At 39.4% G+C, this 22,610-nt stretch overlaps 2 protein-coding genes across 4 annotated transcripts; both read right to left on the minus strand.

The window, feature by feature from the left end:
• Nucleotides 1-19: 19 nt before the first annotated feature.
• Nucleotides 20-17,661, minus strand: LOC307043392 (outer dense fiber protein 2-like). Of its 3 annotated transcripts, none has more exons than XM_079687824.1 (18): nucleotides 17,523-17,661; nucleotides 16,224-16,326; nucleotides 15,485-15,601; nucleotides 15,183-15,322; nucleotides 14,043-14,172; nucleotides 13,827-13,958; nucleotides 13,654-13,728; nucleotides 13,508-13,579; nucleotides 12,290-12,406; nucleotides 10,676-10,882; nucleotides 9,614-9,723; nucleotides 8,924-9,059; nucleotides 6,661-6,771; nucleotides 5,547-5,810; nucleotides 4,091-4,191; nucleotides 1,196-1,358; nucleotides 341-466; nucleotides 20-264 (listed from the first exon to the last, which is right to left on the minus strand). In XM_079687824.1, the coding sequence occupies exons 2-18, from the start codon at nucleotides 16,323-16,325 to the stop codon at nucleotides 118-120; spliced, it is 2,250 nt and encodes a 749-aa protein (XP_079543950.1). In that variant the 5' UTR covers nucleotide 16,326; nucleotides 17,523-17,661; the 3' UTR covers nucleotides 20-117. The 3 variants fall into 3 exon arrangements, 2 of the variants coding, with proteins under 2 accessions (XP_079543950.1, XP_079543949.1); XM_079687823.1 differs by having other exon boundaries at nucleotides 17,500-17,632; XR_013809362.1 differs by lacking the exon at nucleotides 20-264 and adding an exon at nucleotides 2,048-2,060 and having other exon boundaries at nucleotides 17,500-17,632.
• A 1,760-nt stretch (nucleotides 17,662-19,421) lies between these two features.
• Nucleotides 19,422-22,597, minus strand: LOC307043393 (protein SET-like). Its single transcript, XM_079687825.1, has 8 exons — nucleotides 22,371-22,597; nucleotides 21,251-21,308; nucleotides 20,902-21,044; nucleotides 20,674-20,777; nucleotides 20,481-20,594; nucleotides 20,134-20,304; nucleotides 19,832-19,963; nucleotides 19,422-19,748 (listed from the first exon to the last, which is right to left on the minus strand). Exons 1-8 carry the CDS (start codon nucleotides 22,441-22,443, stop codon nucleotides 19,725-19,727), a joined length of 819 nt encoding a protein of 272 aa, XP_079543951.1. The 5' UTR covers nucleotides 22,444-22,597; the 3' UTR covers nucleotides 19,422-19,724.
• Between the last annotated feature and the right edge of the window lie 13 nt (nucleotides 22,598-22,610).

Below are 22,610 nucleotides of genomic sequence, written 5' to 3' on the forward strand. Positions count from 1 at the left end.
AATTCATTTCAGACAACAATGATGTTTAAAAACATTTAATTGATACTATAAAACTCTTAAGTAAAAAATAATGTCACTTATATATACTACAATGCTTTGGGAATGGATGAATTCTGGTCAGCTTGCAAGTGAAGAGTCACCGAACACGTTCCCATATGAGGTTTTGAGAAAATGTACATAGTTCTGCAGACTGCGGTTAGTAGAGTCGGACTGCTCCAGTCTGTCCTTAATGTTCTGCAGCTGACTCTGGAAACGACGCTCCATCTGAAAGAAAATAGAATCACATGAGAACTAACGGTTTGTATGTCCAACATGAAATTCCAAAGAAATGGAGACATACCTCCTCCTTGCTCCGCTGCAGCTGACTCTGCTCTGTTTTGGCTCGGCTCAGCTGGCTCTGCAGGTCCAAAGCTTTAGACTGAGACGCTCTCTCTTTGACCAGAACCTTCTGCATGCTGGCGTCCACCTTCAGGGAGGAGAACGTGTTCAGTGTACCCCTTGTAATTTATTAAGGACATTCAGTATATTCTAAAAAACAAAATGTTTGTGTCTACCAAATGCAGTCTTTTTTTTTTATATGTGTCAAGTGTTTAGAAACTTGAGGAAGGGTCCTCTGGATTGAACATTGCATGTCATTTATTTTAATACAACATCAGCTCAGATAGAATTAGATCCAAATATTGCAGTCAATCAAACCACACAAACATGGAGGGTCTTTTGTGGTGTAACTTAAACCTTGGTCCCTGTACATTTCACAGCCTCCCCAATTGATCTTTGTCAAAGTTTTACTAAGGCCACATTCACTTAATAGTCCCAAACTAGTAATTCCAGGCTTGAAATGCATATATAAACATTGTTATATTATTTTATCCCTCATTGTACACTTACTTCTTATCTTTATATAAATATTTATTTTATCTATTTTGGACATTCTTTTGTTTATATAAATATTTGTATTTCTTTTACTTTAATATATAGGTTTATTTTATCTTTTTTATGAACATTTTTACTTTAACTTCTTGCATTTAAATACATTTTTTTGTATTATCTTTTATTCTATAATGGAGAAACTGCTACAAAACCCAATTTCCCCTGTGATAAATAACGTTTTCTGATTCTGAAAAAGCGGGATAGGCAACAGTCAGGACTGTAACAAGTGTAGGGACGGTGTAAAAAGGGTCTGTCTGTCTCAGACCTGTCTCTGTGCGTCGTCCAGAGTTGTCTGCAGCTGTCGGGACAGGAAGCTGACCTCGTGGCTCTTCTCCTCCAGCTGCTGCTGAACGCTGCGAAGACTGGCCTCCTTTGATGGCAGAGCCTCAGACATCTCTTGGTTTTCTACCGTCAAGTCCTCCAGCCTCCTGCAATAATTAACACAATGCTGCAGCTACAGCTGCAGTTTGGAAAATTGTTCCCCTATAAAGACCCTCTGTACTCCGTGTTCCTACAGTGGTGACCCTGTCTGCTAACTGTGCAATTTCTTACCTAAGTTAAAGGTCACATATTATGCAAAATCCACTTTTCCATGTCTTGTATACATACATACGTGTCCCCTCAGAGATTCTGAAAGATTCAGGAAAAAATATTTGCTCACTTTTTGTCCTGATCCATTTATATAAAAACCTGTCTGAAAATGAGCTGATCAGATTTTGGCCACTTTATGATGTCATAATGATATTTTGGCTTGTGTAACCATTAGCCAATAACCAACCAAGGTAACATCCGACAACCTTATCCCTTGAATCTCCTCCTAGAGCAACATTGCGTTCTTTGTAACCAAATATCTCTCAGAGGGGCGTCGGGAGTGGCTCCTTATTTTCATCTAAAGTAAAAGACAGAGAATCAGCACTTTGGAAACACGCCTGGCACAGAGGGGATTATGGGACGCTACAATGCACGATCTGTTTGGTATTTCGAGTCAAACACTTCAGAGACATTTTGTATATAACTGAAAACTATAATATATTGAGGCAAAAGAGTATAAATAGTAGTAGTAGTAGTAGTATAACCTTTATTTACCCAGGAAAATCAATTAAGAACAAATTCTTACTTTCAATGATGACCTGACAGGAGGCAAAAGGAGGAAGAAAATAAAAAGACAGACTCCGAGCACTACAGAACCCAGGAGACAACACAATGACACAGAGCAGAGATAGCAGTTAAACATATAACATATCTAAAATAATACTGCTGGAGTTCAATCAGTCATTAAGATAATATAGAACATTCAATCATTCATTCATTCCTTCATGGTAATGCAAACTATAGGAGAGGTCAAGACATTAGGCACTTTCACACCGGAGTACTTTTCCCAGGAATAGTTCCGATAGTTCCTGGGATTTTGCGTTCACACCAAAAAGATCTGGAACTAGAACCTAGTTCTCGGGAACCTTTTCACCCCTTTTCAGTCCCTGCTAGAGAGGTGGTACTTTCCTGGGGAGGAAAAGGTTTCAATTTCTGATTGGCTGGGCAAATTGCTCTGAAAGGTTTTGTGAAGCCTCCATTTTATTTGCTTGCATTAGCATTATTAGCATTAGCCCAGCGCAGCAACGGAGAGAAACTAACTTATGGCAACACAAAATAAAACATGGGAACGGTGGAGCGATGAGGAGGTGTCGGCGCTTCTGGCGATTTACCCGGGGACTTCGGGTGGCAGTATACGCCGTTAAGTTGTTTGCGGCCTGCCAGTAAACTCAAATCAGAAGAAGAAGAAGCGACGTCAGCGGCTTCATTTGTTTAATCCTCCCTCAGGCAGTGTGAACGCGATCTACTAGATCAGGGGTCGGCGACCTTTTTGATATGAAGTGCCATTTAAAAAAAAAATGTTTATCAGCGTGCCAACAATCGAGAATTATCAAGGGGGGGGGGACCTGTCAGCGCAACTTACATGATGCCGAATTTAACAAACACATTTAAATAATTGGTTTAAACGGCATAATAATAAGGACGATTGTCAGTTCTGTGATTCTCCAGAACACACATGTTGTGATATTAGGGTCATGCAGAGTGAGATGAGATCGCTGTCCCTTTAAGAGAGAGAGAGGGGTGTGCCTTTTCCTTTGTGTTTGTGGACGGTAGAGCGACAGTGAGGGAACGTGTGTATGTTTCTGGAAGTGAAACGAGGAAGCAGAAAAACAGAGGTCTGTGATGTATTTTGTGAAACAGAAGAACAGCTAAATAAATGCAACGGCCTCCCAAGAAGAGCTCGCCTCTCTCCAGTCATTTAAGCTAAAGTGGGTTATTGAACCTGAACTTCAGCTTGTTGCTTCTGCCCTCCTCGACTACGGTCTGGGAGCCGACAGGAAAGTTCAACACACATGGCCAGTCCGCCCCTTTGTAGCATATTATTTCGATGAGAGATGAGCAGATCGCCACTGGGCTTTCAACTAAAGACACAGCCACGCAAAAACTGCTGCATTTGTACAGCTCCTTATGGGTACTGCAATTAGTGAAGTGCTTTCCTCCGTGGTGAAACGATCAGCACTGCACCACGGAGGAAAGCGGCAGAAAGTCACCTGGAGATAAAGAGAGCGGGGCTGCGTTGCGTGCATGGCTTCCTTCTGCAGGTAACGGGGAGACGCGCTCTGGCGGCGGTCTCGTTCAGGATCCGAAAATACAATTTAAATATTTTGCACAATTATTCCACTTATTCCTAGTGTGCCACTGGTTACGGTGCCGCGTGCCAATGCTGGCGCGCAAGCCAGGGGTTGCCGACCCCTGTACTAGATAGTTCAGGAATTAAAGAGTTCCGGGGAATTAAGTTCCGGGAACTATTCCTGGGAAAAGTACTTGGTGTGAAAGCGCCTATTGGTAGTGAGCAAAAGGCGAAGCAGCTGCATGTGTTTGTAATAGTGTCCCTGAAGGAGCGGGGGGAGATAAAGGTCTCCCTCTTCAAGGTTTTTTGTATGATATTCCAGCTATCAGCTGCTGCAAACTGAAAGGCGGAGAATAGGGGAGCTTTAAAGCAAATGAATCCATTGTCACGGATTAAGTGTGATGCTACACTGAGGTAGTGATGTTTACATACTGATGTCCAGATGTTTTTTATCTGTATATATTCATTTGGTAAAGGTCATTCTATAAATGTCCGTACCTCTCAAAGTTGTGAGTTTTTTCTTTGAGGACATTGTTCTCCTCCTGCAGAAGCAGGTTCCTCTGCTGCAACATCTCCAGTTGAGCGCCTTGCTGTTCCACCTGTGAAGAAACACAATTAATAATCAGTTCTGATGATACTAACCCCCTCCATGAAGCGCCAATCTCTGAAAATACAACAGCACTGCTACAGTTCGATTCCAGCCACGAACCTGCACCTCTGTTGCAGGCCTCTCGTTTCATTTCCTGTTCCCAGAGTCTATACTATCAGCTTTAAAATAAAGGTGAAATACCCCAAATCATGGAAAAAATATAAATACACATCCATGCATACATACTACATGAAACTTCCAGGAAATAAACGTTTTTTTGCAAAGAATGACTGTGGAGAAGTAAGTAAATCTTTTTAATTACAGTTTGTACTAAGAATAATATGCAGTTCAAGCATGACCTTTAAACGAGTGATTCTCTTACATGTATATTACCTGTAGCCAGAATTTTACGACTGTTTTAATATTTACAAGAATGCCAATTGGGAACTGAAGACTTGTTTGCAAAAAACTCAGGAAACTTAGGGGTTAAATAATTGTGTCAGCCGACATCACTTGCAGTTAAAGGGGCCCTATTGTGCTTTTTGGGTTTTCCCTTCCCTGTAGTGTGTTATATAGGATTTTGTGCATTTAAATGGTCTGCAAAGGCAGTTTGAAACACCTCCATGGAACTCCTTTGTTTACTTCCGTTACATAGTGACATCACTATGTAACACTTGCCTTTCTATTTGCTCCAAAATGTTTTTCTCTGCTGAAGAAATGCTTTAGGGCACGTTTACACGAAGAAATTAACATCTGCATTCTATTCATTTCGCTCTATGCAATTGGATGGCAAAACAAAAACAAAATTCATATCAGGCAAATATCGCCTCGGCTGTGACACTAAAACAAAAAAACTTGTATTAAGTAGCTCTATAACTTGGGCCCCTGTTTAGATCACTTGGTAGAGCTATCGGCTATTCGGTTTCTCAGAACATATTATCACAAATAAAAAGATAGAAGATTAATAACATGACTCTAATATAGCAATACTTGGAAAAGGTCTATGATTTTTATTGAATGGGAAATAATTATTTAAGAATACATTTTCAAAGTTACCCTCCCATCCCATGCTATCAGAATCAGAATATTTTATTTATCCCGGGAATATTGGGTTTCTTGACAGTGTCTTGATTTTATAATGACATCAAATCAAATAAAGAATGTAAAAAGAAAATGTGCAATTTATCACATTATACTACAATATATTACATGTACAATATATACAGTGTTGTATGAGTATGAATAAGATATTAGTGCTGAATTGAACAGTTTAAAAGGGTTCGGCTGCTGGTAGGGAAGGATATATAAGTATATACCGGTTAGAGCCGGTTAGTATAATGATGTATATAAAGGGATCTGGAGTACCTTGTATCTGACTTCAGAGAGGGCGGAGTTGTGCTCCACGTTCCTCCGCTGTTGGTCCTCTGCCTCCTGCTGGGCGTCTCTGAGCTGCTGCTCCGCACTGCGCAGTCTGTCGGGCAGCGCCTCCAGCTCTCTGAGCCGGCCCAGCAGCCCCCTCCTCACCTGCTCCGTCCCCCTCTCCAGGCTCAGCTTCACCTCCCGCGCCTCCCTCTGGGTGGTCTCCAGCTTCAGGAGGCTCTCCTCCGACTCCAGACGCACCTGCTGGACCTGCATGGAGGAGAAGGACGTCACTTCATCACAGTGCAGTTTAAAAGCACTCAGCTTTCAACCCTTAGCAACCTTTCCAAGTTAGCACTACTGAGTCTCGTGCTCTGCCATGATATTTTAATAGACTACACGACAGGGGAAGATCAATCAACCTAGTTATGATTTGTGTATTGTGTGTGAACTGTATGTTGTCTAATCTTCAATACTTTTATTGTCTATATAGCTTATTTTATAATCCCTAAACTATGTGGTTAACTTTTCTTTCACTTTATTGGGACATTTTTGTTTTGAAAAACATACTTTGTTTAAGGTTAAAACCCCCTTTTACATATTGTTTTGATTATATATAATTCTATGCTTGCTAAATGTTTAAACATTTAACAGTTTCTTGTAATATAATATAACCCAAATGAAAAGGCCTATTGAACAGATTGAATGTTTTGGTATTTTTTTATGTATTTAAAGTATTTTTTTAATTTTTAATTTCTTTAGTTTTGATTATTATACATATTTCTACTTATTTCGAATATTTTAGTGTTTCTCAATCAATGTTTTGTATATCTTACTTTAATTAGATATATTGTTCTCCTGTATTGTGCATTTTGAATTGTTTGGCGGATTACATTTGTGTGAGAAACAAAACATAATAATTAATATCCAATCGTTTTCTTAAACTTATTCTGAAGTATTTTGTTGTTCCCCGGGCATGTTCGCAGATATCTGTTTGCTTCTACATCAACTTTGCATCCAAGGACTTATAAAAACCTTAAAGTGAATCTGTGCATGGTGCAGATATTTGGTTAGCTGATTGGAATCTCTCTGGAGCTCGTCACTCAGAACTTGACTTTACCTTCTTCTTGTATTTCTCCACCAGTTGTTCCTGCTTTTTAATTGACGACTTCATCCGACGGGCTTCAGACTGCAGCGCTCCGAGCTTCTTCTCAGCAGATGTTAAGTGACCCTAAACACGGCACAGAAATAAGGAAACCGTAAAAAGCTTTCCAAAACTTTGAAAACCATAATAGCTTTAAAGAGCAACTTGCAGGCTAGAGACACCAGTGAATAAATGTGTAGGAAAATGATGAATACACTAGATTTTCCCAAAAATATACAGAAATATACACTACACTGACATCTGGCGTCGTTTTAGTAAGACATTTTCACTTCCGCATAAAAAAGCCTCCGCACGTGACCTCCCGCGTGTGACGTTACATGGGGGAAACAAGGGGGAGAGCGGCCGGTCTAACGTATGAATAAACATGGACACAATGCTAGTTTTGACACAGAAGAAGTTGAAAATATATATTCGAATGCATATGATTATAATTATGAGCCTGCTAGGCGTCCAAGAGACCAGGAGCAGCCAAGGATTAGAAAAAATAACGGCCATCGGAGAGAAATGGAGCTGTGGTGTGTGGAGAACCAGTGGAGAACAGAGCAGCTGTCTTGGTGAGTGACCGGCGTTAGCATGTTAGCTAACGTCAGTCACATCACAACATTGTAAAGTTAGAAATCATATATCAGGCTATAACTAAAGTAGTATTGATAATATAGTAACGTTACTGGCAGGACTGTTGATACTGATCCATAACAGAAACTAATGCGCAAGTATCAGCCGTATCTCGCGTTACCTAATGCAACTCCACACTACGGTGCTATGTACCGGAGGGGAGACGCGAGATACGGTTGATACTTGACGATCTGGCGGAGAAAGGTTGTGGAGACTCCGTTGATATGTCGTTGTAAATGGCTTGATGGAAAGCAGGTGTGTAGTCGGGGAGGGTGCACAGCTGATTGCAGCAGGTGAGTGGAGGTTGAGCCGGGAGCCAGGAGTGACAGCCACCACGCACACACAAACAACACAGACAGGGGGAAACAAACAAACACAAAGGAGACGGCTAGAGCAGTACAGCCACCACAGTGTTACCTAATGTAACTCCACACTACGTCTTACGGTGCCGTGTACCGGAGGGGAGAGAGAGAGAGAGAGAGAGAGAGAGAGAGAGAGAGAGAGAGAGAGAGAGAGAGAGAGAGAGAGAGAGAGAGAGAGAGAGAGAGAGAGAGAGAGAGCAGCGAAGGGGGGGGGAAGTGAGAAGTAATACGGTTTCCTGATAAAGCTGTGGAGAGTATGTGCTGCAGGTAGGTGGATGCACAACGCACCCAGGAACGAACGCTAGCTCCGGTCCTTTTCCCGTGAGGGAAACTGTGGACTCGATGCCCTGACAGGCTTGAGTTTGTGCAACCTGCACAAACAAAAGCTAACCATGATTACAAATGGTGAAATGCAATGTAAAATTACCGAAAAAATACCAGCTCACTAAATCACAACCGCTCAAACCAACTACAAACTACTACAGCGGATTGGGCAGAGAACGAGTCCGAGAAAGTTAACTCCCCCATGTGACGTAATATGACGCGTTTGACGTATGACGTTAAAAAAAAGCAGTTTTTAGTAGCAGAGGTCAAAACGGCTCCTTTTCCTCTGAATTCCTGCCCTTATGTCTTGTAAAACATATCAAATCCTGCATTAACATTTTTAATTGTAATTTTCAGGCAAGGTTAAGCATAAATGTAGTTTTAAAAAAGCTGCAAGTTGCTCTTTAAAAGGTCCCCTATTATGCAAAATGCACTTTTTGACATAATATGGCGTTTAATCACGGCAGCGTTTAGCTGAGTATATGGGTAGAATTCTCATGTATGAGCTCTCCTCTCTTTTTTTTTCTAAAGCTACGGACCCAGAATCAGCACTTTAGTAACAGGGCTGGGGAGATTTCTAAAAGGTACCTTGAGTCTTTGGTTGTTCACATTGATTGAGGCGTATGAGGCATGGCTAGAATGGGTGATCTGTTTGGTATTTTGAGCAAAACACTTCATAGACATGTTTTTATATTTCTGAGACCAATAGTATATGCCTAAAAATAGTATAGTAGGAGACCTTTAAATAAAACAGTAAAAGGCTCCATTGATAGGACATTGACCTAGAAACATGTTATTATTCCTAATAGAATAATGCGATGAATACTGGGCTTTTAATGATGAATGCTTGAACACCGCCTTATGTGATTTGAAGTTGTGAGAGACTCAAATCCTCTGGGGAGATTTCTAAAAGGTACCTTGAGTCTTTGGTTGTCCACATTGATGGAGGTGTTTTCAGCACTGAGATGATGAAGCTGCTCCCTGAACTCCTCCTCCTCCGCCCGACTCCCCGCCTCCACCGCGAGACGGTGAGAGCTCAGCTCCGTCACTTGACTGGGAGGGAAACAGGCCTGTAAATCTTGTTCTAAAGTTATGTGTCTCCTTCAAAGAAGTCTGATTTGGTACATCATATATTTCTAAATGGTCTTTCACACTTTCAGGTTGCAGAAAGACCTCTAGGAAAGTCAGCTTTAAAAAAAAAAAAAAAAAAAGGTGATTTGATATTTAATTATATACTTATATACTCACAATCATATTTGCATATATTTATAATAATATAGTTTTTATAACTTATAATATATATATTATATATTTTTTTCACATCGCATAATTTAGATTTTTTATCATGGGGATTATTTTCTTCTTCTTTGTGTGTTCCAGCAAGAATTAATTAATCCATTAAACCAGTTCTATTTTGTGAATAGACTGTAACTGTGTCTTGAAGTGCTGACCTAAATTCTGTCTTCACTTTAAAGTCACAAATCTAAGTTCTATCATGAGAAATCCTCAAAAAAAAGAAGAAATATGAAGTGGTTTTAAGGAGCTTTCTGCTGTGCATACTGATATTCACAGAAACAAGAATACATTTGTGTCTGACATGTTCTCACAATCTGAGAGCAGAGACGTGCTCCTCCAGCTGGGCTTTAGCGGCAGCCTCTCTGGAGCAGCGGAGGCTCCAGTCCCTGGATGTGGACAGAGCCTGGGCCAACTGGGATTCCTGAAACAAAACACAGGGTAGAGGTGGTAAGTAACTAAGTACATGAACTCAAGTACTGTACTAAAGTACAATTTAGAGGGACTTGTACTTTACTTGAGTATTTCCATTTTATGCAACTTTGTACTTCTACTCCACTACAATTCAGAGGCAAATCATGTATAATTACTCCACTATGTATTTAAAACCTTTAGTTACTTCACAGATCTGGATGATTGATGTGAAATATAATCAAGTGTTAATTCAGACTTTAGTTCCACCTGGAGTAAATCCACAAGCTACCCTGCAGTATACAAAGTCATTCAAACTAGCTACACCTTTACCAGCTTTGAGAACACTTTAATGTTCAATCATTATAATCAAAACATATGATATATATAATTCTGAAATAGACCAATCTGCATAATGAGTACTTTTACTTTTGGTACTTTAAGTATATTTTGATGCTAATACTGTTGTACTTTCACTTGACTAACATTTTCAAAGGTCCCATGTCATGGCCATTTCTACTGATCATAATTCCATTGTTGAGGTGTACTAGAATAGATTTACATTGTTCAATTTTCCAAAATCACATTGGTTTCTCATACAGCATCTCTGTATAGTATGTGTATTCACTCTCTGTCCATATGATGGGACCTTTAATGCAGGACTTTTACTCGTCACAGAGTATTCCTACACTCTGGTACTTCTACTTTTACTCAAGTCAAATATCTGAATACTTCTCGCACCTCTGCTTTTAAGTTATTTCACAGATATGATGTACTGTACTGACCTTTGTTGTATATTTAAATTCTTAATAAGTTATTTTCATATTTTAACTTGGTTATAGGTTTTTTTAAATAGCTCTTAAGGTAGTTTTATTTTTACAACTTCATTCCTCCTATTGTGTAAAACCATGGTACCTAAGCAAACAGACCTTGTTGTGTACACTATGATACTTCTCAATGCTGACCTTCTCCTGCACTTTCTCTGCGAGCTGCCTGGTGTTCTCCTCCGCTCGCTCGGCCTTCTGGGTCAGCAGGGTCAGCTCCTCCTGGTCCTTCTGGTCCTGCCGCTCCTGCTCCTCCTGCTCCTCGCCTCTCCGCTGCCTCAGGGTCTGCAGCTCCTCCTGCTGAGTGTGCAGCTCCTCCTGCTGCAGCTCCTGGCTCTGCTGCATCCTCTGCTCCACACAGAGTGGGAAACACACTTTCACATCCAGCGATTCTTCACTGGAGTTTTCTTTTCATGACACTTTTTTTCTTCTACTTCTCTACATTTTAGAGAAAGATATTGTACTTTTTAATTCACTACATTTCTCAGACAGATTTGAACTATCTTTGTTGATGGATTTTTCAAACAAATTGACAGCAATGGCAAAGCAGTCATTGTTGACAGTGTCATGTTAAAGTAGTACGATACAAAGCAAACAATATAATAAATTGCAAGGACAACAACACAAACAGTCTGTTTGGTCATACTTTCCATCTTCAGATAACGTAAAAATCTCACCTTTAAAGGTCAGAATCAAAATAAAATAAAGTAAAATGGGATCTTAATCTGGCCTAAGCTTTAGTTATTTCATCTTATTGAATGATTTTCTAAATATCTAAGGCCGTATATGCTGCTCTAACAGTCTGAAAGCGATGAAAAGGCTCAAGTAAGAGCAGCCACATTTTTATATTCTGAAGGACTGGGTAACATTTCATAAAAGCAATCAATAGCAAAAGTTAGCAAACATCAATCCCCAGTCTGTAGGGTCACCATCTTGCTTAATATGCTACTTCCAAGTTCAATCAAAGAAGCTTTTTCATATCAATGTGTATAATGAAACAGGAATTGTTTGCAAAGTGTATATGATTGTTTTACACTTTGTTTCTTATCTTTTGACATAGACTGTATATAAGAATAGGATGTAGTCACTAAACGAAACAGTAAGCTTGAGCGAAGTACAACTGAACAAGAGAACAGGAAAATACATTTTTAGGCAACTAAATTGTTATAAATAACTTTTATGAACTGAAAAAAATGTCGATCTATTCCAATTACGATATAGATATTTTTTTGCAACATTATTCACATCATCTTAAAATATATTACAATTATCATGATTAATTTAAAGAGGATTTATACCAAACCTTTAGGTTTTGTTAGGGTTGTAGACAATGATTTGAAGGCGATAATGAACCTTTAAACAAATGTTTTAATTTCCTGCATTTTGAAAATTGCACTAATAATAATAATAATAATAATAATAGCTTAGATTTATATAGCTTTTACAAGGAAGAACAGGGCAAAACAAAAAGGCAATCAGACAACCAGTCAGACAGACAAAAACAACAAATAGATTAGGGGCCAAAGGCCTTGGTGAACAGATGGGTCTTGAGGGCCCTTTTGAAGGCGTCAAGCGTGGGGATGATGCGGATCTCCGCAGGGAGAACATCACTAGTCCATACTTCAATTTTGATATCATATAAATAAATTGTGCAGCCCTACTTGTAATATCAACAGCAGCACCCAATTAAAGTCCTTATGTTGGACCAACAGGTCTACCTCCAACAGTTCAAGTGTGTTGTTAATGTTCACAGACCTGAATCTGAGCATCCAGATGGATCTTTTCCGCTTCTGCTCTGCTCAGCTCTGATTCCAGATGGCTGTGGGTTGACCGCAGAATTCTTGAAAGCTCCTCCGTCTGCTTCATGTTTTCCTGCCAGGACAGAGAAAGGTGATGCAGAATATATATTTGTAAACACCTTAAACCTTAAAGGTTTCATATTTGTATTTAGTGCCTCTACTGTGACATGTTAACGTGCTTTAATGTTCCAAAAGCCCTTTATTATTCTCATACCACCTTATTCTCATCTTTTCACCCTCTGTCTGAAACCAGAGCCCAGTCTACTCTGATTGGTTAGCTGGCCAGCTCTGTTGTGATTAGTCAACCAATAAGAGATGTCCTGCACCTTAGCAGGGTATATGTAGGAATCCTGAAGTCAAATGTAATACCTTTTAAGACCTTTTTTAAGACCCTTTCCATACATTTGAAGACCTCTAACCTCTAACCGGTTACATTGGCGACACACTTTACCTCACATTTACTGTATTCAGTATTGATTGTCCTTCCTCCTTATCTTCCAACCATTTTGACGCAAATTTGCATTTCCCCATAACGATGTTGTTTAACAACCGGCGTAAACGGACCATCAGTCAGTGAGCGCACAATGTCCTGTTCAGATGACGTCAAATCCAACGGGATGCCATAAATAAACTACACAGAATCACACTACACACCTACGCAATGATTACATTCAGGCACACTGTAGAATACAACCTCTTTGGACAATTGATATACTTATTGAAAAGAAGCCACAAAATGTAATACCTTGGAAAATGCCGTTTAATACTTTTTAATAGCCTTAATTTTCACTAAATTGATTTATCAACTTTTAATACTTTTAAAGACCCCGCGGACACCCTGCTTAGCCTTTCATGTACAATTTGTTTGGGCGCTAGCTAATATAAGTGTGAGTGATACATTGTGATGTCACTATGTTACATAAGTAAACAAAGTAGTCAAATTATGAGAGAAACTCTCTCTGGAGGGAACTTTTGGATTGAAGCCTTTGAAGACCATTTACATGCACAAAAACCTATATATTTACCACACTACAGGAAAGGGGAAACCCAGAAAGCATAATAGGGCTTCTGTAAAAATGTGTGTGGGAGAAATGAACATATTTCTACCAAGTCATGACAAAATAAAAGATTTAAAAACCTTTTGTATTTGAGTAGCACATGCTAAGTTTCAAACCTTTTCGAAGTTCAAATGCTCAGCGAGCTTCGAAGCCTCATTCTCTTTGTTGGTGAGTTTTGTCAAAAGTCGCTGTAGGAGAAAAAGAAAAACATGAAACAACTGCTCAGATGCAGCGCTGCACATGCTGGGTGATTAACACTCACAATGTTCTCTACTTCACTGGCAGTCAATCTCTTCTTTATGGCATCTTTCTGTTGTATCAACTCAAAGGATTCTCTCTATGGATAAAACATAGTATGCTTATGACAGGCAGTAGGCATGTATTGCATGTTGGCATTTATTTGTATCTCCTCGAGTTGTTTTCTACTTCCTGTACCTCATATACACTCCAGTCTCTGAGGAGCTCTCGCAGGCTGTGATTCGTGTGGTCAAACATCTCAATCTTTTCGAGCAACAAGTCCTGCTGCCGTGCCAGTGAAGATGCGTGCAACTTTGACAGCCTCTTGTCCTGAGAACATAAATAAAGTCACAATCATGTACAGCAAAAAGCCCCCACCAATCACTCATCTTTCATCTATCCCTCCAGGTTTACCTTAGCGAGGCTGTCAATAGTGTCTTTCAGGGCTGTCAGCTGATTGGCTACTGCTACACCATCGATTTCTGCCTCTACTAGCGCCCTCAGGAGCTCGTCGGTCTCTCTGTGTTGACTTCTGGAATCAGACCTGTGAGTAAGAGGGAAACAATCAAAGTGAGATTAGGTTAGTGATCCCCAGAAGAGATATTCAGGTGTTGCAACAGCCCGATATACGACAGATATACAAAGAGAATCAAGTAAATAGAATACAAACAAATTGATAATGATGATTAATAAGTAAATAAATAAATAAGTAAATATATAATTTGTATTTGTCCATGCCAAATGAAAGACAATGTTAAGTGATAAAGTGACAATGGTGTGGTTTAAAGCATCAAGTCAGAAAGTCTGCTATATCTTATTAAAAAATGTACATAAAATGATGATAAAGTAATGATACTCAGTGTTTTTTGTTATATATGTTCTGTATATAAGATAATATAATTAAATATATAAGTCAGTAAACACTTGTTAACTGTGTTACTTCCTGTGTTACTTCCTAGCCTGCTTAAAGCTTAGTGGTGTTGTAGTTCAACTCAAATGTAAGCTTTAAAGGGGCCCTATTATTCTCATTTTCAGGGTCATATTTATATGTTGTGCCTCTGCTGCGACATCTTTACTCCAACAAGAAACTCCCTCTGGCGTGAACTATGGGATGTTAGCCGTTGCAGACTATGAACATGTACAAAAACCTACAGGAAGGAAAACCCCTTTAACGCTTCCATAATCCTAACAGTGGTATGAATTTGAGAGGATTATCAAGCTTTAAATTGTGTATAAGTATTATAAGCATAATGTTATTGGCTTCAAATGTTTCCAGTACACTTGTGCAGACTGTTGCGACAAAAGTCTGGATTTAGGCCTTATCGCCAGCAAACCTCTTCTGGGTGATGTTATATTGATTTTGAGGGGAATGACAACAGCAACAAAACTAATGCCAACTAAAAGTATCTGAATGGAATGTATCCACCAAAAAAAGGCAATTCCTAACTAAATAAAATATGAAAAGAACATAATTTAAAGTTGTTTTGAACACTATTAAAGTCATTTGGAGACGGCTTCCTCTTACAGGTGGCATGCGGCTGATGCGGTGCTTACTTCTTTAACTGACGGATGCTGTCTTGCTCTCTGAGGAGGACAGTGAGATTTGTGGATACTCCGGCAAGTTCTTCTTCCTGCTCCTCTTCATCCCACTGATGTCCGATTCCACTTCCCGACCGATGCTCTACTCTGCTTCTCTGCCAGTGAGACAAAAATTAACACAACTTACAAAATGTTTTACTATAGGGCAAAACAAAATATCCTGCACTCTCGTTCACTGCATTCATTTGCAAGCACATTTATTTGTATTTGGCTCTGGTTGAAAGCATTGCAATGATAGATAAACACTATGAAAATACCTGGCACTTAAGGGAGCCCACATCTCTTCTGCAGGAGAGGATTCCTGGAGGAATCCACGGTGTACGGACCTTTGGCCGCCCGCCATCTCCCCTCACCTGTGTGTCTTTTGCTTTAATCTGCAGGGGGAATGCACAGGTAAAACACATTGAACTTATTGTAACATCTTCACTCTCACCATAATTTAGTTTATTTATTGTCAACACTTTAAAAAGCATGTGAAAAGGTAAAAAAACGACATACAAATCAGGCAGAGGTGATACATTTGTATCCCTCTTTCTAATTCTACTTCTCTACATTTCTGAGGTAAATATTGTACTCTTTACGCCACAACTTTGCAGATTCCGAATATAAATGACAGAAACATTATAAACAAGTTAATGTTATACTACATTTTAAGATCAAGCTTTATTGACTTCTGGGTGGAAATTCACAATATACCCAGCAGTATATGAAGTAATACAAATTAGCTCCACTCCCACCAGCTGAAACTTTAAAGTGAGGATGCACGAATAATATAATGTAATTTTTTTCCTGAAATAGGTCGCTCGGCATAATGAGTACTTTTTACTTTTGGTACTTGAAGTATCTTTTAACAACAAAACTGTTCTCTTCTTTTGCTTCAGTAACATTTGAAAGCAGTACTATTTATTACCACTGTGAATTGTACACATCAGCTAGTTAAACCTAAACAATATAAAAACCTGTATTTCCAGTATAACGAACAAACAGCATAATAACCTGAGGGGTCCTGCAGGGACTCCTCCTCATATGAACATGTACAGGTGTGGTCTCCGGTACATGGACGTGGACCGGCGGCAGTGGTGAATCCCGTGTTTTCATTCTTTTAGGATGTTAAAACATAACACAACAAAAGAAACACAAACAAACTGTCATTAGAAAGCCTAATGGGTAGTTTAATGTTACCGTTCTAAGTTAGCAGCTACATGCAATCAGGATAAATCTCGTCGTTTGTCTCTCTTCTACCGTCTGCTGTGAAGCAGACGGTTGTTTGGATTTACAAACGACCTCTCTGATTGGCTCATTTGCAGTATCTTCGTCTGTGATTGGTGGAGGCGAGTTTACGATAAACGTTGTCCGTGGTAACCACAGAAGTGGTTACTCATTATTTTAATTTAAAGATTCAGATTAGATGTTTTGTTTAAGATTAAGCTCCTAAACTATATTAAATATTAAAATTAGATTCCAGCTTGACTAGGAGCAACATTAAAGTAAATAGAACAGTAATTAAATCCATTAACACATAATGTATTCTATGTAAACCTCATGCGGTGAAATGCAACACAACTTGTGCTTCAGTCATATTAATCAATAAACAGTAAAACACATATCTGCTGACTAAATATGACTATTCATACACTATACCGATAAAACTAATACTTTTAATACTAAAGCTTTTTGGTAAATGTATAAACATGTTCAAACAATCCACGTGTGCTAGTTTGAAAGTAAATAAACGATAACACACTGGATGTATGAATGTGTGAACTTAATGTACTCTAGCTGATAATTCGATAAATAGAGATGCCTAAATCTCACACAATCAAAAGTTTTTAATGACCTTGACATCATAAAACAAGTGACTATTTGCAGGAATTGTAGTTGTGTTGTTAATAGACTGTATAGAAGAGTTGATGTTGTACTGCGATGTAGCCATTGTTAAAGAAGGAAATTGTTGAGATGACGGCACTTCCGCCAATAAGTTAGCCTGTAGAGCTAGCAAACTATTGTCTTCTTAAATTAATGAATGATGATGTAGAAGTATATGTACACTAAAAGTTTTTTTTTAGTCGGATTTAAAATACTCCTATGATTAATCTGCTGCACCTTGGACTGGTATACGATAAGGAAGCGACATCGGTGTTAGATCACTTCAGCTAAAAACACACCCAAATGCTAAAGAGTTTAAGCTAGTTTGTGATTAGCCTTCCATGTGCGTGGGTTGCAGGAATGATGCAGGACATATTCATAATAATGCAGTATATTTCCTTATTACTTCTGGTTTATCCTGCTGCATACCAGCCCGGTGAGGCGTGTGCTGCTGCCGGAGAGGAGGAAGGGGGCACCAGCAGCAGCCCCGTCGCAGCCCTGATACTGTGCAGGGCGTGTGGACACGAACTGGCGAACGGGACGGACATCCACAATGTTCAGAGCCGGATGGCGCTCTCCATCCGCAACGATACGTCGATCAGGAGCCTAAGGGTTAACGTCCAGCTTTTTGAAAACCCCCACGGACACCAGTTTGAGGTGATTACTTTCAGGAAATCGGACGTTACCCTGCGCTGGCCTGCAGATAAACACTTCTCCTGGTTCCCGGGCTTCTCATGGACGCTGGCTACCTGTCCACGGTGTGGAACTCATTTAGGTGCGTACCCATCACGGGGCAAAGATGCAGTTTTGGTGTTTCAAAATATACATATATAAAGACTTCAATACTGGGAGTGGGAACTGTAACAGACGGTGTACTGTGAGATCACTTTACAACATTAAACTGTTATTTAGCTTCTTTTTTTTTGTATGGGCATAATTGTGTAGTACTTGCACTAACGTCACATAAGTCTATATTACAATATAGATGGTCTGTTAGGTAGTACTTTAACTTGAATAATTAAAGTAGCAACACACAAAAAGAAAGTTTACACCAATTAACTGCTTAAAATGATTATATTGATATTATTTATCAGTGTTTTGATAATGTAACAAGTAATAATTATATGAAATCAAGTTAAACACACTTTTGTGTTTATATAGTAGTTTTGAAAGACTTATATAAACACGTTCCCATCAGGATTTTGTAAAGCAAGTCTTTATAGGAAAATGCAAAACATTAAATTATGCACACTCCTAAAATCTGAGGAAATCTTTGTATTTCGATAGCTTAATAATTTATGTTCAAGAATTAGATATGATGAAGACAGTCTCGATAACCTTAAGTTAGAGGGTTCCAAGTACTTTTTAATTTTGTAGACATTTTATTTATCTGGCGTGCAACTAAAGGAAAGTTACACAGAGACCATCTCAAACACTTTTCACTTGCCTTGAGCCATGTGCTAGATTTTATGATTAGAATGCCCGTTTATTCAGTCTTAAGTCTGTTTTAAATCATCTTTCTTTTTCCCCTCACTCAAGGTTGGGCCTTCCAGCCCAGTGACTGGCCGGATACAGTCACGAAAAACAAATTTGAGGAGTCGGAGCATACCTTCCTGGCTTTAATAACCCATCGTCTTTTAAGAGAAGACTTTGCTTCAAGCCTGCTTATGATTCCAAAAACCTTGAAGAGTTGATGGGACTTTCAACTGTTCAATGAACCCAGGTGCCTCTGCCACTACCTAAATATATATTTTCAATAAATGTCTATGCACCCACATGTTAACACATTATGTTTTATTATTGTAACAAATAAAGTTATACACCTCAAATTTAAAATGGTTCATTTACCACCCCCCCCCCCCCCTCCCCAGCAGAAAAGGAAAGGTGACTTCATGTAAATTCAATGTTATAAGTCGTTTTTTTTGTTTGTTTTTTACCCATAAAAGCAGTGGGGGCCAAAATGTACACGCTCGTTTTTTTTCCATTTTGTTCTTTATTAAAAATGTCATTTCAAATCTCATGGATATCTGTAAAACAATACAATGAAAAAAAAAGTCCCATAGAAATGGTGTCAAAATAACCACTCTCCCCAATAACCAACATACTCCTGCCCCACCCCCCCTCCCACTAAACATTACAAGTCAAAAGGAATGAGCTGGTACTCGTTAACCACATAAGGGAAAACAACAGTTTTTCTTCTAGGGATCAAACCCCAACCGAAAAAAAAAAAAATAGATGGAAAATAAATTGAAGGGTCAACTAGCACTGGGTCACTTAAGTCAATTTAAAAACACAACCTTTAACAGTAGGAATTCATTGTGAATGGTCTTTTAAAGTTCTACTCAGGATGCTGTGCTGATTCTATTTTTATACATTTTTTTTTTTTTAAATGACTTTGGGGATGGTACTCACAATTCAGGGCAAAGTGCCATTGTCCTAAGATGATTCAAAGGAGAACATAACATGGCACCACCAAGGTGAAGAGGCTTCAGAATGGAAAATGAAGCACACAGATTTATTTATAAAAAAAAGTAACCAAAAAAATAAAATTAAAACCTTTGCTCCCGAATGCGAGTGGAAAAACCAAACAGGGAATAGAAGGTTTAGGGTTTGGGTAGATCAAGTTATTACTTAGTCGTCTTCTCCCTCATCATCCTGAAAGGACAAGATATCATAAAGTTAGCGAGTTGTTGAAAACACACCACTTAAAGAAACATTTTGGACTTTATCCATTATACCTCTCCATCTTCTCCATCTTCCTCTTCGTCCTCCTCTCCATCTTCATCTCCCTCCTCGTCGATGTCCTCCAGACCCTCCTCGTCCTCTTCATCGTCCTCACCTTCCCCTTCTTCATCATCCATGTCAGGAACCTAGTAATGAAAATCACTTTGAGAATTTGTGTCTTTTAAGTCATACCAAAAAAGATAGCATGCCTCGAACCCCCAAAAAGGAATACAATAAATGAATATAAAGTCAAAAACAGGTCTGCTTATTGTGGAAAGTGGTAGCTAAAGATAGATAACCCCATTTGTAGACATACCAGGTAGTACTGCAGGGGGTTAGGCCAGATGTCATCCTTGATGACCTCTCCGAGCTCATCAGCACCGGCGTCAGCGTGATCAGTGAACCAAGTGAAGAAGCTCTCTGGCTCTTCATGTTGTCTCTTCCTTCCGGCTTTGTTCTGTGTCTGGCTGGAGCGCTTGGTCAGGTCCTACAAACAGAGGGAGCATACACAAAAAAGATTCAGATTAAAAATGTTCAATATGCAAGTCCTTTTGTCAGGTCATACTGCTTTGATATTTGTTTTTGGTCAAGTATTCAAACTAGCATATCAACTCTATTTTGCAAAAAAAAATTAGAAAAAAATTATTGGAAAAATACACATACCTTTCCTGATTTCCATTTGATTTCTGTCGACTTTGAAGATGGGTCCCCGCTCTCATTCAAATGGAACTCTTTGGAAAGTACTTTGTTTTCGAAGTATGGATTTTCGTCAAAATACTAAAAACAAAAACATTACAAAATTAGTAAGAATATATGAAACAACATGTACCTCCATACCGTGTGTGTCAATACTTACAAAATCTATTCTGTAGCCCGATTTGATGTCTTCAAACTCTGTCACCTCCACTCGGCTGAGGTAATGAAGTGCTTCTTCATCTTCCTCTCCCAGTAGGGCAGATACTGTGGGGGGGGGAACAGACAAGACTTTAACTTGAGCCACTGTCCAAAACATTTTAACCTGGTAATGAAATAACTTCCGAATGACTAGGCTATGAAAATAAACACTTCATGTTGAGTAGCTCACCTTGTGGATGGTTGACAAACGTAGTGACCCAGAAGTTGGGGATTTTGGCGATCAGTTCTGACCTCTTCTGAAAGAATGGCTGACGGAGTTTGTTGTATTTCTGTTCTACTTTGAGGATCTCCTCACTGGCTTGCTCGTTCAACCTGAAGGGAGAACAAAGTTGAAGAAGTGTTTAAAAAAAAAAAAAACATGATTCTTTGAAATTGAAAAGTAACAGGAAGTCAAACAGTTCAGAATATGCATTTGTTTATGCCACAAAACAGGCTGCCCCATCTGACTTCATTAGTTATTTTTACATTTACAAAACAGCAACCCCGACCTTAAAAATAAAAAAGTGTTTTTAAATTACCTGTCAATTTCGTTTTGAACTTCGTCGATGTGTTCAATAGCTTCTTGCTGCTCTTTCTCTGTGAAAATAAAAAATGTGTTATAAAAGATGCATAACAGAGCTCGGGGAGAAAACAGATTTGCCCAAAAAAAGATACATGCATAACTTTGTTTACGTGCACGCAAAACTTATCGTATTTCAAGTCATGTGTGTGAGTTTGACACAATGAAACCCTACTGTACTTTCAAGATTTTCGAAGTTTTACTCATTCAAATAGACTTTGAGATACAATATTTAATCGCCCGGTAGTGCGCGGTAAAATAAAGGATCCCCCGGAGGTTAACGTAATATGAGCGGCCAATAGCTGCAGCTCTAGCGGCTCAGACACTCTGCGTTTCCTGCCGGCTGCAACCGACAAGGCCGCGTGGTTTAAATGTGAGTCTGCACACACACATTGCCGCGATAATGTGAGACCAAGCTAGGACAGATGCCAGAACAACCCCCCCTGATAGTCGTACCGGTGGTCTTACGGCAGAGCTCTGCGTACAGATGTATAAATATAATATTTACCACGTTAAACTGATAGAAAGGCTGGTAAATATGGATGCATTTTGACCAGTAACAAGACATAACGTCGTCAGCTAACGTTAGGTAACATTACAACAACAACAGTAGCTGGCTAACGGCTATCGCCTGAATGAAATTTTCACTTTCCTCGTTTCAAAATCACAATAAAAGCGATGTAATGGTGACTTGCTCAAATAAAGCTCGTTTTAGAACAGCACCCAATGCAAGGTATCATCCAGCATCGCACACATCCACTTAGTGGGCAGCGAACGACACAACTGGCCACGCTGATGATGCTAAGGGCTAGCTAACATGGCCTCTCAGCACCGGTCTGAACTGAACAACAGCGGGCATGCTAATAAATGCGCTAGCTGACGAGCTAGCTTCTGTTATCGAAATACGAACACACGCAGCAAACAGCCGCGGTCCACCACAAATACGGTCCTGGAGCTAAATTAAAGCAATACACACAGTATATATCAACAATATTTAACCCTGTAGCAATACAAATTGTGTTAGAAGAAGAAAGTGAAAATGGCGGTGAACGGGAGGCCGCCATGATTCCCCATCTTACCGGAGGTTTCGTCCGCTCCGTCATGGTTCGAGTTCAGCTCCTTTTTACTCACTTTTGCCGCCGAGGCCGACATGATTTCTCAAGCTGGGATAACTAACTGTCGTATGAGAAACTAGCTGGTAGCTTTGAAATCTGGTTTCTCCTTGAACAGGAGAATTTTCGGCGTAAAGTTCACAGCGTGCAGAAGCCAACAACGTGCTGCTTCCACACAATGTAGCTGCCGATGAGCGAGGAAGTCAC

This window comes from Notothenia rossii (assembly GCF_949606895.1).
Source record: "Notothenia rossii genome assembly, chromosome: 6".
In the NCBI taxonomy this organism is placed as follows: domain Eukaryota; kingdom Metazoa; phylum Chordata; class Actinopteri; order Perciformes; family Nototheniidae; genus Notothenia; species Notothenia rossii.